General features: G+C 43.5%; 1 protein-coding gene and 1 non-coding gene across 2 annotated transcripts; both read left to right on the top strand.

Annotated features, from left to right (window-relative positions):
* Positions 1-190: 190 nt before the first annotated feature.
* Positions 191-262, top strand: trnae-uuc (transfer RNA glutamic acid (anticodon UUC)). The gene has a single exon. It is a non-coding gene; the product is annotated as a tRNA-Glu (tRNA).
* A 1,510-nt stretch (positions 263-1,772) lies between these two features.
* LOC143329342 (quinone oxidoreductase-like) lies at positions 1,773-6,644 on the top strand. The gene is made up of 8 exons (XM_076745185.1): positions 1,773-1,958; positions 2,298-2,450; positions 3,231-3,394; positions 3,868-3,919; positions 4,012-4,161; positions 4,427-4,528; positions 5,085-5,180; positions 5,378-6,644. Exons 1-8 carry the CDS (start codon positions 1,851-1,853, stop codon positions 5,537-5,539), a joined length of 987 nt encoding a protein of 328 aa, XP_076601300.1. The 5' UTR covers positions 1,773-1,850; the 3' UTR covers positions 5,540-6,644.
* Positions 6,645-14,595: the final 7,951 nt, after the last annotated feature.

Genomic DNA, 14,595 nt, shown 5'->3' with positions numbered 1-14,595 from the left:
ACTCCCAACCCTGACTGCTCTTTCAGCCAGCCTGAACAAACTGGAACTGGTCTGCAAATGACAAAAGCTGCATGAATTCTGGGATAAATCAACTGTAGTAATATCTCAAATGATCGGTCAATGACTGGATTCTTCATATGATCAGAGGTGTTTACTGCAGAGGTGACTGGAATTCTTCTCCTTGGCATATTCCCATATGGTCTAGCGGTTAGGATTCCTGGTTTTCACCCAGGCGGCCCGTGTTTGACTCCCGGTATGGGAACAGTACCATTTTCTTCCTGCGGATCAATTAAGTGTCATAGACTTGGACCTGGTTGGCTCTGCCCACAAGGGAATCACTAAAATCAAACCAATCAGGGCTATTTGAAACACCTGAGCTGCAGAGGGACAGTCAGTGTAAAGATGTTCAGTCCAGTGTTGTCCATCATCCCTCTGGCTGAACAATAGGTTTTCTGCCAAAGGTGAGCAATGTGCTGCAACAGTTTTTGAGAAACTATATGTAAAATTTGCAATGCCTAGATTAAGAATAAATCAAACACCAAAATAAAGAGGATCTTTAAGTGTCCTGCTCACTGTTTTCTTAAAGCTGTTCTCCAGCCTTGCTCTGCAAACTGTATGTTGAGTCCACCCCCGCCTGGGCTGAATGTCCTCATATGAATGGGGGGACCTGCTTTTGGCAGCCAGTCATGATCTAATATTGCACACAAACATACACAAACCTTGTTCTCTTGTCCTGCTGGCCGTCGTCTGACTGTTGCTGTAACCTTGATGACAGACTCGGCTGTCAGATCACACAGCACTGCTTTCAAATTCCTGGCAGACTTATAACACACACAAAAACAGGTTAAACTCAAGTAAGTCACAGCTTTGTCGACCTTCCACTGCACCTAAACAAGAATGAGCTCAGTGTTAAGTCCTTATTTTAATGATGTTTACTTCAGTAAATCCTCTGTGCTGGAAACGGTTTTACATTCTAAATATCTTTATTATTTGTTGTGACAGATATAACAGACACTGAATGGTGGTCATTGAATTGTTTGGATCCTTACTTCTTCCTGAGGAATTAGAACTTGTGTCAAGCCGCTGAAATCTCGCAGGATGACAAACAGGTCTTGCCTGTTGGAGGCAGAAACAGTATTTTAATGGGGCCACACAGGAGCAAAACAACTAACTCTGAATTACAATGTGAGAGTGACACACACTTTGTGTCCTGAACAGCAGTGAGTGACCGCTCCGTCCACGAAAACAGACTGACCAACAGCACAAATCTAACCACTTTCATATGAGGTCCCACTGACAGACTGAGCTGACAAAATGAACATGCTGCAGTTTACTGACACCACAGTGGAGAACGCACTTCACATTATAGCCATGCTAGTCTCTGTGGATAGCAATGTTCATCTGTCTGTCCACCCCTTTGATCCAGACTGAAACATCTCAACAACTATTGAGTGGATTGCAATAAAATTTTGTTCAAGTCGTCATGGTCCCCAGAGGGTGAATCCTCCTGACTTCAGTGATGCTCTGTTCCCTCTCCTCTTCCTCTCCAGAGCCATCATCAGCTCAAAATTTAAATCAGTCCAGTACTTTGGTCTTCCATCAGTCTTGGTTTATGGGTGTGGAGCTTTGTAAGAAGGCACAGAAAAGCCTGGTTTACGCTTCACATTTTATGGTTATCTTTTTTAACCCATGCAGTACACTCCTGACCAGAAGGTGGCGCGAATGCACGCTCTGTGAAGCGCAGAAGCAGAACTGTACTCGAGACTGGAAGGAGCGTGAGGCTGAAGTGTCTGAATCTGTCGCCCCACAACCCACCGACAGTTTGTGTGTGTGTGTGTGTGCGCGCAGACATGTCGGGCAGCAGGCTCATGAAAGCCATCAGAGTGAGTGAGTTCGGACCTCCGTCAGTGCTCAGACTGTCCTCGGATGTGACTGTGCCTCAGCCTGGACGCAGACAGGTGAGACCTCAGTGGACACAAAGCTGCTCTTTGAAGATGATCCCACATTAAACACCAGAATGTGTCACTTGTCTGTAAATGTGCAGACACTTTACAGCTGCTCATGTTAGCTGCAGAGCTGAGCTGCAATGAAGGCAAAGTAGCGCATGTTAGGAATATGAAAAAGCAGTTATACAAGATATTATCATTCATAGGGATTCAAAAAAACAAACAAACAAACAAACTACTGAGTAATTGCAGTTAAACTAGGGGACATACTGTCTCTTATATTCTTGTGTATGTATGTCGTGTCTATAATTTATTACTTTATGGTTTTCAAGCACGTCCACGATGTTGCAGGTGCTGATTCGTGTCCACGCCTGTGGAGTGAACCCGGTGGAGACTTACATCCGGGCTGGGAGATCTACCCGTAAGCCCACCCTGCCATACACCCCAGGGTCAGACGTAGCTGGAGTGGTGGAAACTATTGGAGAGGGAGTCACTGCAGTAAAGGTCTGATTAACAAACACTGATGGGCACAAAGGCACAGCCAGTAAACCAGTTTTATTTTGCTTATGAGAGCATCTGGCATCCTGGACAGTTCTTCCTCTAAACCACAACAAACACATCTTCATTTAAAGTCTTGACCTCCACAGGATCTGTTCCTTTTCTTTAAATGATTGAAGTTATTGTTTTAACCATTAATATATCCCAGCGGGCTCTTTTTTTTTGTGCGTGTGGATTGATGTTTTGTCTCTGCCTGTTTTTATTGTTAATGTCATTCTTTTACTCTTAATGTTATTGAAACGCAGGCTGGCCTAATGGTCTGAATCCTGTCTGCAGGTATTGTGCCAGAAGAGGACGTTAGCACATCCAGAGCTAAGAGACATGTAGCAAAGTACAGAATGCTCACTGTTCACTAAATATTACTGGCTCATGCAATAATAATGCAGATATTTGTCCGTGTACAGTTTCAAAAAACCTGTATATCATGTTATGCAGGCACAGCTTGCAGTCTGAAACCCTCTGAGCTGTGATAGACAGGCCTACATGTCCAACTGGTTGTCCTGCAGTTCTTGCTGCTTGAGCACTGACAGCTTTTGAAATACCATGAAAACACAGGCTGTATACTTTAAACCAGAGGCACTGACAGTGAGAACTGGCCGGTGAGGGAACATGCACAATGTGCATCGGAAGCAGTTACCGTGTTAAGTCAAACAGTGGGACACTGCAGCCACTTTAGGGCAATGAATCCAGTCCATGTGTAAGTAATTGTGCATGTGTGCTGTCCAGGCAGGAGACCGTGTGTTCACCACAGCCACAGTTGATGGAGGGTATGCAGAGTACACTGTGGCAGCTGACGACTGTGTCCACAAACTGCCCGATGCTTTAGACTTCACCCAGGGTGCAGCCATAGGGATCCCTTACTTCACCGCCTACAGAGCTTTGGTTCATAAGTAAGACCTCGCCACTGCAACATTTCAAGTAACTTCATTCAGGGTTCAGGTGGATAAGGTGTCACAGGTGTGAATGTAGCTCCGAGCCTGCATTCTATCAGAGCACTTTTGTTTTTCACTTAACATGTAACATCGCTGTTAATGTGAAATCTGAATTTTTATTTACACATTCTCACTGTTTTTTTTCTATTTTTCTAAATCGACACATCTCTGCACATCACATTACCTGTGCATGTGTTATTCTTGTACCTGTGTCGTCACCCACTCCAGCAAAAGTGCACTGAAAGTCACTCCATGAGGAATTAATTTGAACCTGAAAGAAGCCATTCTCACCCTGAAAGTCCATCACTTTAAAGCCGCAGTGCACTGTGTTACTAAGGACTGTGTGACACCAGACCTACCTGTTAAGTGAGCCAGCTAATCACAGATGTTATGACTAAAATGTCTTTTAACTGATATGTTGTGTGTTGCAGAGGCCACGCCAAGCCTGGAGAGACCGTCCTCATCCATGGAGCCAGTGGAGGGGTGCATTTCTTGTCTTTTTCCTCCTCTTTCTTTTCTTTCTAGTTCCATTTTAAAAAATAGAAATGTCATTGCATGTATTTGTGTATGTGTAGGTTGGTGTGGTAGCGTGCCAATTGTCCTGGGCTCTGGGTCTCAAGGTGTTGGGGACAGCAGGGACACCAGAGGGAATGAAGCTGGTTCTCAACAACCAAGCTCACCTGGCCTTTAATCACAGGGAAGAGGGTTACACAGACAAAATCATGGTATACGCACACACACACACACACACACACACACACACACACACACACGCACACACGTGTACACACACCCTGCAGGAGCCCCAGAGGGAAAGGAACATGTTAGAAGCTCACCAAGAATTCAAACATTTGATAATCTTTATTCCGTCTATCTTATTTATGGAGGAAAAACTTATCTTGCTTTAGCCGTGGTTATGGAGATATAGACTCTGTTAATATATATATGTGTGTGTGTGTGTGTGTGTGTGTGTGTGTGTGTGTGTTCCAGAAAGCCACAGAGGGCAGAGGCGTAGATGTGATCGTGGAGATGCTGTCAAATGTCAACCTCAGTAAAGACCTCCAGATGTTGGCCTATGGTGGACGTGTTCTGGTCAGTAGGACTAAACTCCAGGGGCCGTATTCACCAAATGCTAATGCTGATGCTAATGCTGTATTCTTATCTTATGGTCATCAGGAGGCCATTGACCTCCTGGCTCTAAAGGTTCCAACTAAGGGTTCCTCTTAAGAGCTACTCATGTAACTGAGATAAGAGGAAGGGCGAGGTTGACTCTGTTGCTATGGATGACATCATGTTTCACAAATGAACTTACTATCTCTGCAGTGAGAAGAGAAATGAAATATTCAGCAATATATGGGAGAGGAGAGCAACAAATGTGATTACATTTAGACAGATATACAAACTGCTTCACAGATTTCATACATGAAACAAAGTAAAGTACTGATGTGTTAAGCAGCTTTTATCTGGAAATAAATACAATCAGCATGATTTCTTTTCCAGCCCCATCTTTCTGTAGCTCTGTGGTACAGTCGAGCACTTTGTCTCTTACGTTGTTAGTTTATAGCTTATAGTTCTTCGTAGTAGTTTTATCCCAGTGTAGCTCATCTCAGTGCATTTCTATATGCTCCTTCACCGTCTTTATCTGCAGATCGTTGGCTCCAGAGGTCCCATAGAGATCAACCCCAGAGACACCATGGCTAAAGAGAGCAGCATCGTGGGAGTGGCCCTTTCCTTTGCTACACCGGTACAAAGCAGTGACATTACATAAGCCATGCTTTACACACACACACACACACACACAGTGGTCAGATTTTTCTGGGTTTAAATGCCGACGCACACTTGATGATACTTATGAGTGTGTCATATCAGCTGCTGATAATACATTCAGTTGGACGTAATGCTGATAACTGTTGCACATCACTTCCTGTCCTCCTCTCTCAGGAGGAGAAGAAGGAGTGTGCAGCGCTGCTCTCTGCAGGGATGGAAAGCGGTTGGCTGCGTCCAGTCGTCGGTTCTCAGTATCCGCTCGAGAAGGCTGCCCAGGCCCACCACGACATCATTGAGTCTCCCGGGGCAGCTGGGAAGATAGTCTTGACCATGTGATGGTGTGATTATGTCAGAGGTTAAAGGTCACTAAGTAGGGTTTTGGCTGTTCATAAAGGGGAGTCTCTTGAAGGGGTGAATAATGATGAGCATGATTACATTAAGCTTGATCACTGAAAATTATCTTCAATAGCAAAAACATAAATTTCATGGAATCTTTAAAGCTGCATTATTATTATTATTGTTTATTTTTGCCCACTTGGAAGCAGCAGTACATTCTGAAAACACAGCAATAACATATTGCCACCCTAAAATTGGTATGTTTGTAAAAATTTGCAAAGGATTTGCATTCAGTGTATTTAAAGTTGTGTCTCTGGCCGCCTCACAAATCTGTGAAATTCAATAACTATTTCTTTTTAACACAGTTTTGGTCTTCACTGACACAATATGAGAAAAAATATAGCTCTTTCATGGTAAATGCTTCACTATGGTCACCAGCTAGTCACTTACTGTGTCTGTCTGCTGGTGCAGAGCAGGTGGTCCACTGTGTTAGCAGAGCTTTTGTTCTGAAGACAGCTGCCTGCTGTAAATGAGGCCGATGAGATTGGTGAGACTGAACCAAAACAGTGAAGTTGCTGGCCAGAGAACCAAAACAAAGGGCTACAGAAACGCTTAAAGGCTCTGTAGAGCTGAGCAGAACTGCAGATTTGGCTGATAATTCTCTGTGGATTGTCACTACGTGACCCTGTTGACATGACTAATCTAAAACTAAAATTTGATTAGTGCAGCTTTAAGTGGATCTTTAAGATGAACCATTGTAGTTGTTCAATAATACACTGTTCATGGTTTTTTACTGGACAGCGGCTGTGATTTAATCAAGAATGATGAGAATATTGTTTAACCCAGCTGATGATAATGAACACAAGCATTTGAGTTGAGAGAAAGGAATTAAATGAAATTGCTGATTTTTCAGACGTCAGTTGTAAAACTGTATTACACTGTGTTACACTCACTGTTAATGTCACAGAAGATTAGCAGTAGAAATACCACTGTGCCTTCATGCAAGGAATCAAAGAAAGCTAAAGCAATGGAAACATTTTTATTAGCAGTAAATTGTGAATGAAAATTAAAATGGATCAATAAGATAATAAACATATTTTTTGAATATTTGTGTGGCAGTACTATTAACAATATAGCTATTTAGGAGGAAGAAATTAAGGTATTAGAGTAAAGTTAAAAGCTCATTTCTGACTCAGGAAAGTGAGTCAGACATGACATCTGTGCCTCTCAGGTGACAGCCGGCTCCACTGGGCATGCTCCAGGGAGGGCCAGGTAACTTAAGCTAGGCACACACATTTACACAGTACCTGCTACGGCACTGTAGCAACCAGTATGGAGCGCTGACCCCCAACGGTAGACAGTCCCATAGAGCTACAGATCATTCTGATGGATTAATATGTGAGTGGAGTGTACCATGTCTTCTGCAGGGGTGGACCTTTGGGTTCTGTTCAAGAGGTAAGCACTTTGTAATGGGTTTTCAATGACCCCGCACTTTAGACATGATTTGTTTGGTTTAGGAAGAGATGTATGAATGTTCAGAAACTAAAGCCAGGCAGAGAGCATTGAGCCAATCAGTGGAATTGCTGAAAAAAGTTGTCAAAAGTTTAATTGTCTCTGGTGTATTGTGGTAAACACACAGCTGTGGGTATATTTACTTCTCTGTTGAGATATTTTAATGGTCGAGTTACAAGCCTGCAGGATGGAGGGAGAAGATGTTTAGGTGGTGCTGGGATCAGTCAGGTTGTAAAGCACCTGATCCACAGGGTGAAGGTATAGTTTTGAATTGGGCTAAAGACTACAAATATGGGGGGAAAGAACAACAAAAATCTTTGAAATATTATGCCTAATGGAGAAATGTGAAATGTCCAAAACACCATGTAGACCGCACAGTAATGAGACAGTAAAATGTGCTTTGGTGAAATCCACACTAATGAAATGGTTTATAGTGAGTTAGCAGTTCATTAGCAGTAGTTCATTAACTAACTGTTCTCAGGTCAGACATCTAATGTCCAAAACCAAGGCTGGATTACCAACCAGGCAGAGAGCACGCCAGCTCTGGGTAATGTATTTCAATTTACTTTGTGGCAATTTGATTAATCGCAAACTTGTTCTGTATTATGAACCATTTTACCCAGGCTTGATGCTTTTTAATACCTTTGATATTTCAGTTGATATGCATCTCCATATACAAATTTATGTTTAAAGAAATTCAAATATTAACTGACATACAGCAAACCTGGGACTGCGCTCCTGGTTGTTTAATTCAGTCCTGATGTAAACTACTCCAGAAAGACACACTGAGGAATCATGAGCCGTGGATGACGGTCAGCATTACCTAATTCCTCACTGCTTTGGGTGAACCAATCACATGGGTAACAGCCACCTTTAAGTGACTTAATTTAAAGCTGCATCACTCATTTTTGACCACTAGGAGACACTTCAAAACCAGCACAAAAATTCAGATGCTGACATGATATAAACTTACCAAGTGCTTTTGGCTAATGTTTTAGCAAATTGCATTCCTGTCCTGTTAACAATTGTTAAGTCCAATATGTACTCTCTGTTTAGCTCTGGTTTGGTCTCCTGAGACCAAACTCCTGAGCAAAAGGAGCAACAGAGGAGGGGTTCCTCTCTCATAATGGACAGCCATGCATTAGGTGTCATGTGGACAGAGTAGATCAGCATAGTAAAACTACTTGACAATCAGGATGACTAAATTATAGATTGGAAACATATATGAAGAATACGTACCCAGGAGGGCGGTGAGCAACTTCAGGTGCTGCCAAACAGACTTGAGCGACACAACCTCCTCTTCACCATGGAGACCTGGAAGAGGACAGACTCACAAGAGCAAGCACACCATTCACACAGGGCGCACAGTGGGTTTATCAGGGCTTCTTTTGTTGGAAACTGCTGATTATGACTTTATATTGAAGGTTGATGAGATAATTTATACAGTACTCAACCATACAATCATGCATTGATTGCTGAATGGCCTACTGGGCACAGGCCCAGGGGCCCAAGGGTCAGTGGACTCCACCTGCAAAATGTTACTGAAAAAAACAACATGATAAAGAGACAGAGATGCACTACAAGGTGACTGAGAATGACCATAAAGAATGATCACAAATAGATGCAAAATGACCACATCTGATTCAGTTTGATTCAAAGCAATATTGCTTCAGATGCTCTTAAATCATGAATTGCTTGACACTGTAGAACTGCTGTTTAAGTTCCAGGTATCTGCGCTGGGTTTGCATCAGTGATTACTCAAATAAAATACCCTAACACTTGTCATCATTTGAGGTGAAACTGCCCAAAGCCTGTCAGCATATAACACATCATACTCTGTTTCTGTGCTTCTCTGTTCTCTGGTTGTTCATGTTCACATTCTGTTGATCCGCTCTGGTTCATATGTTTCATGGAAACATTATTGTTGTGGAGTAACTCGTGTTTGTTCATTAAAGAGGGCAGCTCACTGGAGGAAAGTCCATTAGGAAAAGAGCTTCAGCAGAAACATGATAGGCCTCATCCTGCTACGATATCTGGCTGTCATCTATCAGTCAGCATCCTCTGGGTACAACCTCCCCCCCATGATCTCACACACACACACACACACACACACACACACACACACACACACACACAGTTCAGTGCCAACCCATTTATCACTGTTTGTTTGCCTAGCAACTCAGAACAAATGATGAACAAACATTACTCACTGGTGAGCCATCACACAGGTTCACAGACTTTGTTCCCTGGACACACTGAGAACTCTGATGGGGCTCCAGAGGGCCCCAAGCAAACTGAAGAAGAGTTCAATCCTGTGTCTTTTAACCTTTCACCAAATGACTAATGACAGACATCACAATCTATTCCTCAATGTTACTGCACTCATGCTAATCCCACAAGCATTTAGTATGATGGCCCATGACATCATTTTTTTTTAAAATAAAAGCAGTCAGGATTCATTACATTGTATATGCAGTTAAAAATACACATATGTCACAAATGTGTGTGTGTGTGTGTGTGTGTGTGTGTGTGTGTGTGTGTGTGTGTGTGTGTGCGCTTTTGGACAAAATAAGTTTTCGCAGATGGAAACACGAAAGCAAAAAGCAAAAACATTGCTGCTGATGATAATGATGGTATCGATCATTGCTGATGATTGGTACTGGTGGTCAGGACTGCTGATCTTTGAACACAGGACATGAACGTCAGGTCCTGGGGGGCTGGAGAGGAGACGGATGATTATGGTGTATGTTCAAAGATGCAATTCTGTGTTTCTATAGGCCGAACAGATGATGATCATGACAGTGCTGCAGCTGGATCAGGTTACAGCCCTATGGAAGAGATGCGACCTCTTCACCGTGTTACCTCTCCTGTAACACAACATGACCAGTAAGTGCTACACACAATGGATTTCCATCACAGACAAATGAAATCATTATTGAAATTCATCGCAGCCTACAGATATTGTAGGCTAAAACTAGTGAGAGAGATGCTGTAAGGTGAATAAAAAAACGCACTCCAGTCCATCAGTGTCAGGAATTAAGAGGGTTGAGCTTTTCCATTATGTCATTTTTCATGCAGTTTTTGTTTGTGGAAAATGTCAATCTGTCTGCAGGTATTTTGCTGGTGCTGGTGTTGTCAGTCATCAGAGCCCAGCGTGTGTCCCCTTTTCCATCATGCCCTGCTTCCTGTGTGGTTTGTTCTGAAGATGCCGTCATCTGTAACAGACTGACTCACATTATCGGTAAAACACACACACACACACACTTACACTGAAAGCCGGCTTTTGTGTTTCATGTTGGCGAGTCTAAATGAGTAATTGTATTCGATTTTTCCTCACACACACTTTGTAGACTATTACTGATGGGACGTCATGTGCTTACAGTGTGTTTGTGTGTGTTAACTGTGTGTGTGTTACCAGAGGCTCCAGACACGACCCAGGCTCTGCTGCTAACAGAGGGCTCCATCTCCACAGTCCAGCCTGCCTCACTGTCAGATCTCAGCAACATTACAGTCATAGGTCAGTCAGTACCTGCATGTGTGTGTGCGTGTGTGTTTGCATATGGACATGCATACATGTTATTCTCTTTAAGAAGAGAAGAATAGCAACAAGTCAGGTGCTTGCCTCGCAGTCTTTTAAATTCTACACATAGTGGCTTTAAAATGTGTGTGTCTGTCTTTCAGGTCTGAGTCATAACCATATCTCAGTGCTGGCTGAACAGTCCTTCAGAGTCCTGCCCTCACTCCACACCTTACTGCTGGACCACAACCTCCTGACCAGCCAGGCCCTACAGGGGGGAGCTCTGACCAATCTAACTCAGCTAGAGGTCCTCGCCCTGGGCCACAACCTCATCAGCATGGTGGGTATGGCTGATTAGATTTAATTCAGACCTGGGAAAATATTTGAAATAGACAAGATTTGGGTGGTCCAGTGGGTGAGAGATTGTTCTATAAGCGCAATCATAATGAATGAAAGCACACTGTAGATGTTTTACATAGCTACCACAAACCTCTTATTGGAGTGGGAAAGAACTACATGCATCTGTAGTACAGCTCTGTGTTCTCTGGGTGAAAGCCTCTGACATGATTCTCCACGTTGATGTGCAGATCCAAGGCGGATGGCTTAAAGGTAGCAAGGCCCTGCGGAGCCTGAAGCTTGAGGGAAACCTGCTCACCCATTTGGACTCCGGTTCCTTCCCTCTGAATGACCTCAAACATCTAGAGAGTCTGGATCTGTCTGATAACCTCATACATCATCTGGATAGAAACAGGTTAGTGCATATTTAATGTACATTACTGACAGTATTTCTGCTTTTTCAAGATCTACATTTTGTCTTTCAAGGAAAGAAGAGTTTCAGCACCACCACCAGTGTTATGTGTACAGCATGATCCTGTTTTATGGTTTTAGCTTCAATGGGTTGGTGAGCCTGCAGACTCTGGATCTGTCCAGAAACCATCTAAGTTCTGCTCCTGCTGAGGCTTTTTCCTACCTCAGCTGGCTGACAAACCTCAACCTGGACTTCAACTCTTGGAACTGTTCCTGTCAGCTGCTGGAATTGGCTGCCTTCCTGGCCACCTTCATGCAACAACCTGACAAGGTGCAGGTGTCCTTCCTTCGCTATTGAGCAAATTGTACTCAATAATGAGGAGGATTTTGAATCAAGCACCCAGCAAATGGTCTTACACTGCAGATATTTCTTAGTTGTTTTAAGGAGAAAATGACTAGTTGACATAAACCTTACATCTTCCCCCTGCTGCTCTCAGACCCTCTATAATGGCCGGAGGATGGTGTGTGTGAGTGCTGACAACCCGGCTGTAACTACAGTGCTGGAGCTGACTGAGGCCAACTGTGTCCCATCCAATCAGAACATCACAGTGCAGATAGAGACAAGAAGCAGCGTGACGCCTCAACTGTACGCTCGAGACCTGGCCATCACAGCGGTCATCTGCTTTATTGGTGAGAATGTTACTCAACAAAATGAAGAAAAATGGTTTGATTTGTTGAGTTTAGCTGTGTCATGGTGTCACAAATTAAGTAATCATGAAAAAGTTAAAGAGAATAAGATTTGAAACATTTTACTGTATAAACACACACTGCACTAAAGCATCAAGAGTAAAAGAGAAGAAAAGACAATGGAAACACAAAGTTTGAAGCAGTGTTTGAACACAAAGTAAATAACAATTACTCATATCTGATTTTTTGGTGACAGCACAGCTGTCCACGTGGACTCGCCGTAATTCATTCAAAGTTGTGATCATCGCCTCACCTTTGTTTTCTCCAGTCAAACATGTAGTATCACAGTGTAATGTATGCTGTGTCTGTTTTGTTTATTGTCTGTATATTTTGCAAATTTGTCTCATTTATGTCACATTTTGTGTTATTTCATATTGCACCAATAAAAAGCATACACAGTGAGACAGCAGGCTGACATTAGGTCATGGTCAGATCAGAAGTATGTAGAAATGTGACATGTGGGTTGTGCAGTGGATAACATTGACATTGGTTTATTTAGTCACAATGCTGGCTGGAAAAAGACCTTATTTTGTGTAAAAGATAAACATATTGTAGCAGCTAATTGCATTTTATTCAACTGGTCAGCAGGCTGCTCGGCAAGCAAGGATTCTGACTAGTAACATAAAAGCAGCAGCTAACTTGCTAGCTTACTTGACACTAAGTGGAGAGGCATCCATTTAATTCAAGGAAACCTATTATTCAGTCATATCTCACAACAGATACTACACATCACCTTAATGTAAAATGGTAAAGATGAATGTGAATATCCATCGAAGAAATGACCTACCTGTCCTGCTGTGCTTCAGGTGGCGTTGGCTTAACTCTGCTGGTTGTCCTGATCTACTATCAAGTGTCTTGGAGGAAGAAACTGAAAGAAAGTCAAAGACAGAAAATGCAAGAAGAGGGAAGCAGCACAATGGCAAATCATCATGTCAACCACCGAGATGCTAGTGAAAAGAGGAGAGACCCCTTCATGCCAGCAAATAACAGCCAGCCTTGGGACAGGAAAGTGATGATGTCAGATGAAAGGACAGATGGCTATATTCACCAGTTTAGGTCCCGGGTTGAAGAAGACGGCAGCCATTTTTGGTGCCCGGAGTGTAGCACCGAAGGACCGAGAGGGATGGGGGTGAACCCAATGAGATGGAACAACAGGATAAATGCAGGGATGCAGGTAGAGGAGGAAATAGAGAAGAGGAGAGTGAGGATGATGACAGAGGAAGAAAGACGGAGGCTTGGGACTCAGCAGGGAATCTTGATCAGGGACATTCCTAACAAGCTTTTTTCTCATGGCAACACCATCTCTTCCTCTCATACACGTAAAGAAACCTTCAGTCAGAGACCAGAGACCCTGACTGCTTATAGAGAGGCTGGAGAGAGCTACAGGACTGGCATGGAAGGTAACAGCAAAGGAGATGAGACTTTACACTGCGAGAGCTGCCACAGGACATACAGACCACCAGAGCAGAACATGAGACAAGGGGTTACCCGCACCCACATGAAAGACTGTGCTCTGTTTGATGGCTTCCCTTCTCAGTACAGACAGATTGACAGGGGTAGGAGTGTTAACCACAACCAGTTTGACATAATGAAGAACACAGAGTTGAGAAGAGAAACAAGAAATGTAACATTTGATCTGGAGAGGTCAAGAACCTTAGTGCAAGGAAACAGCCAAGGCGAGAATGAGAGGGAGGAGGAGGAAGGGATCTCCAGAGACAAGGAGAGAGGAAGAGTAAGAACACACAAAGCTAAAGTCCAGTCAAGCCCGTTACTGAAGGTTAAACTAAACTTGAACCCGCTAAGAAAAAGCAAAGTCCATCCTAGAAGGAAAACTGAGCCGGCCCACTTGGAGAAAAGCAGCTCAAAAAAGAGTAGAGATAAAAGGCAGGATAGAAAAGGAAGTGGAGAGCGGGAAGGGAAAGGAAAGTCTGGTAAGAAAACAAAGGGTAGCAGTGAGAAAATGAAGAAATCCACCAAGATAAAAGCATCTACTGAGGAGGAAGGTGAGAAAGAGAAGGAAGAAGACAGAGGAGAAGGAGGACAGAGAAGCAACAGAACTTCCAAAAGGGTGCAAGGCGGCCAGGAAAGTACAGAAGGTGACCAGGGTGAGAATAAACACCCAGAGAACTCAGAACCTGGTGATACCACCAATACTGCTGACCAGTCAGCTTCTACTACTGCCATTGTGCAAGGACAAAACTTGCAAGGTGGGCCTGTTCAGTATCAGGGAGCTGGACTGGTTCTGGGGAGTGCTCAGTTTTCCTCGCAGCATCCCTCATCCCTCTCTGCCACTGATAGGAATTACACTACCAGCCTCTCCATGCTTGGTTCAGCAGGCTCACAACTGACTGGAAGCAGCCTCTCTCTTCAAGGAGGAAATCTTTTGCTCAACACCATGACCCCAGGATCCAAGGCACTGTTCCCTGGCTATCCAGCTAACTCTGTCGCTCCTGGCATAGCAATAAATGGGCCCAATATGGCTCCAAGCGGTGCTCCAGACAGCTTCAGCAGGCAAGCTGGGCTCGCCCTCATG

This window comes from Chaetodon auriga, chromosome 12 (genome assembly GCF_051107435.1).
Source record: "Chaetodon auriga isolate fChaAug3 chromosome 12, fChaAug3.hap1, whole genome shotgun sequence".
NCBI lineage: Eukaryota > Metazoa > Chordata > Actinopteri > Chaetodontiformes > Chaetodontidae > Chaetodon > Chaetodon auriga.
The sequence above is the reverse complement of the archived record's forward strand: the minus strand, read 5'-3'. Positions and strand labels throughout refer to the sequence as shown.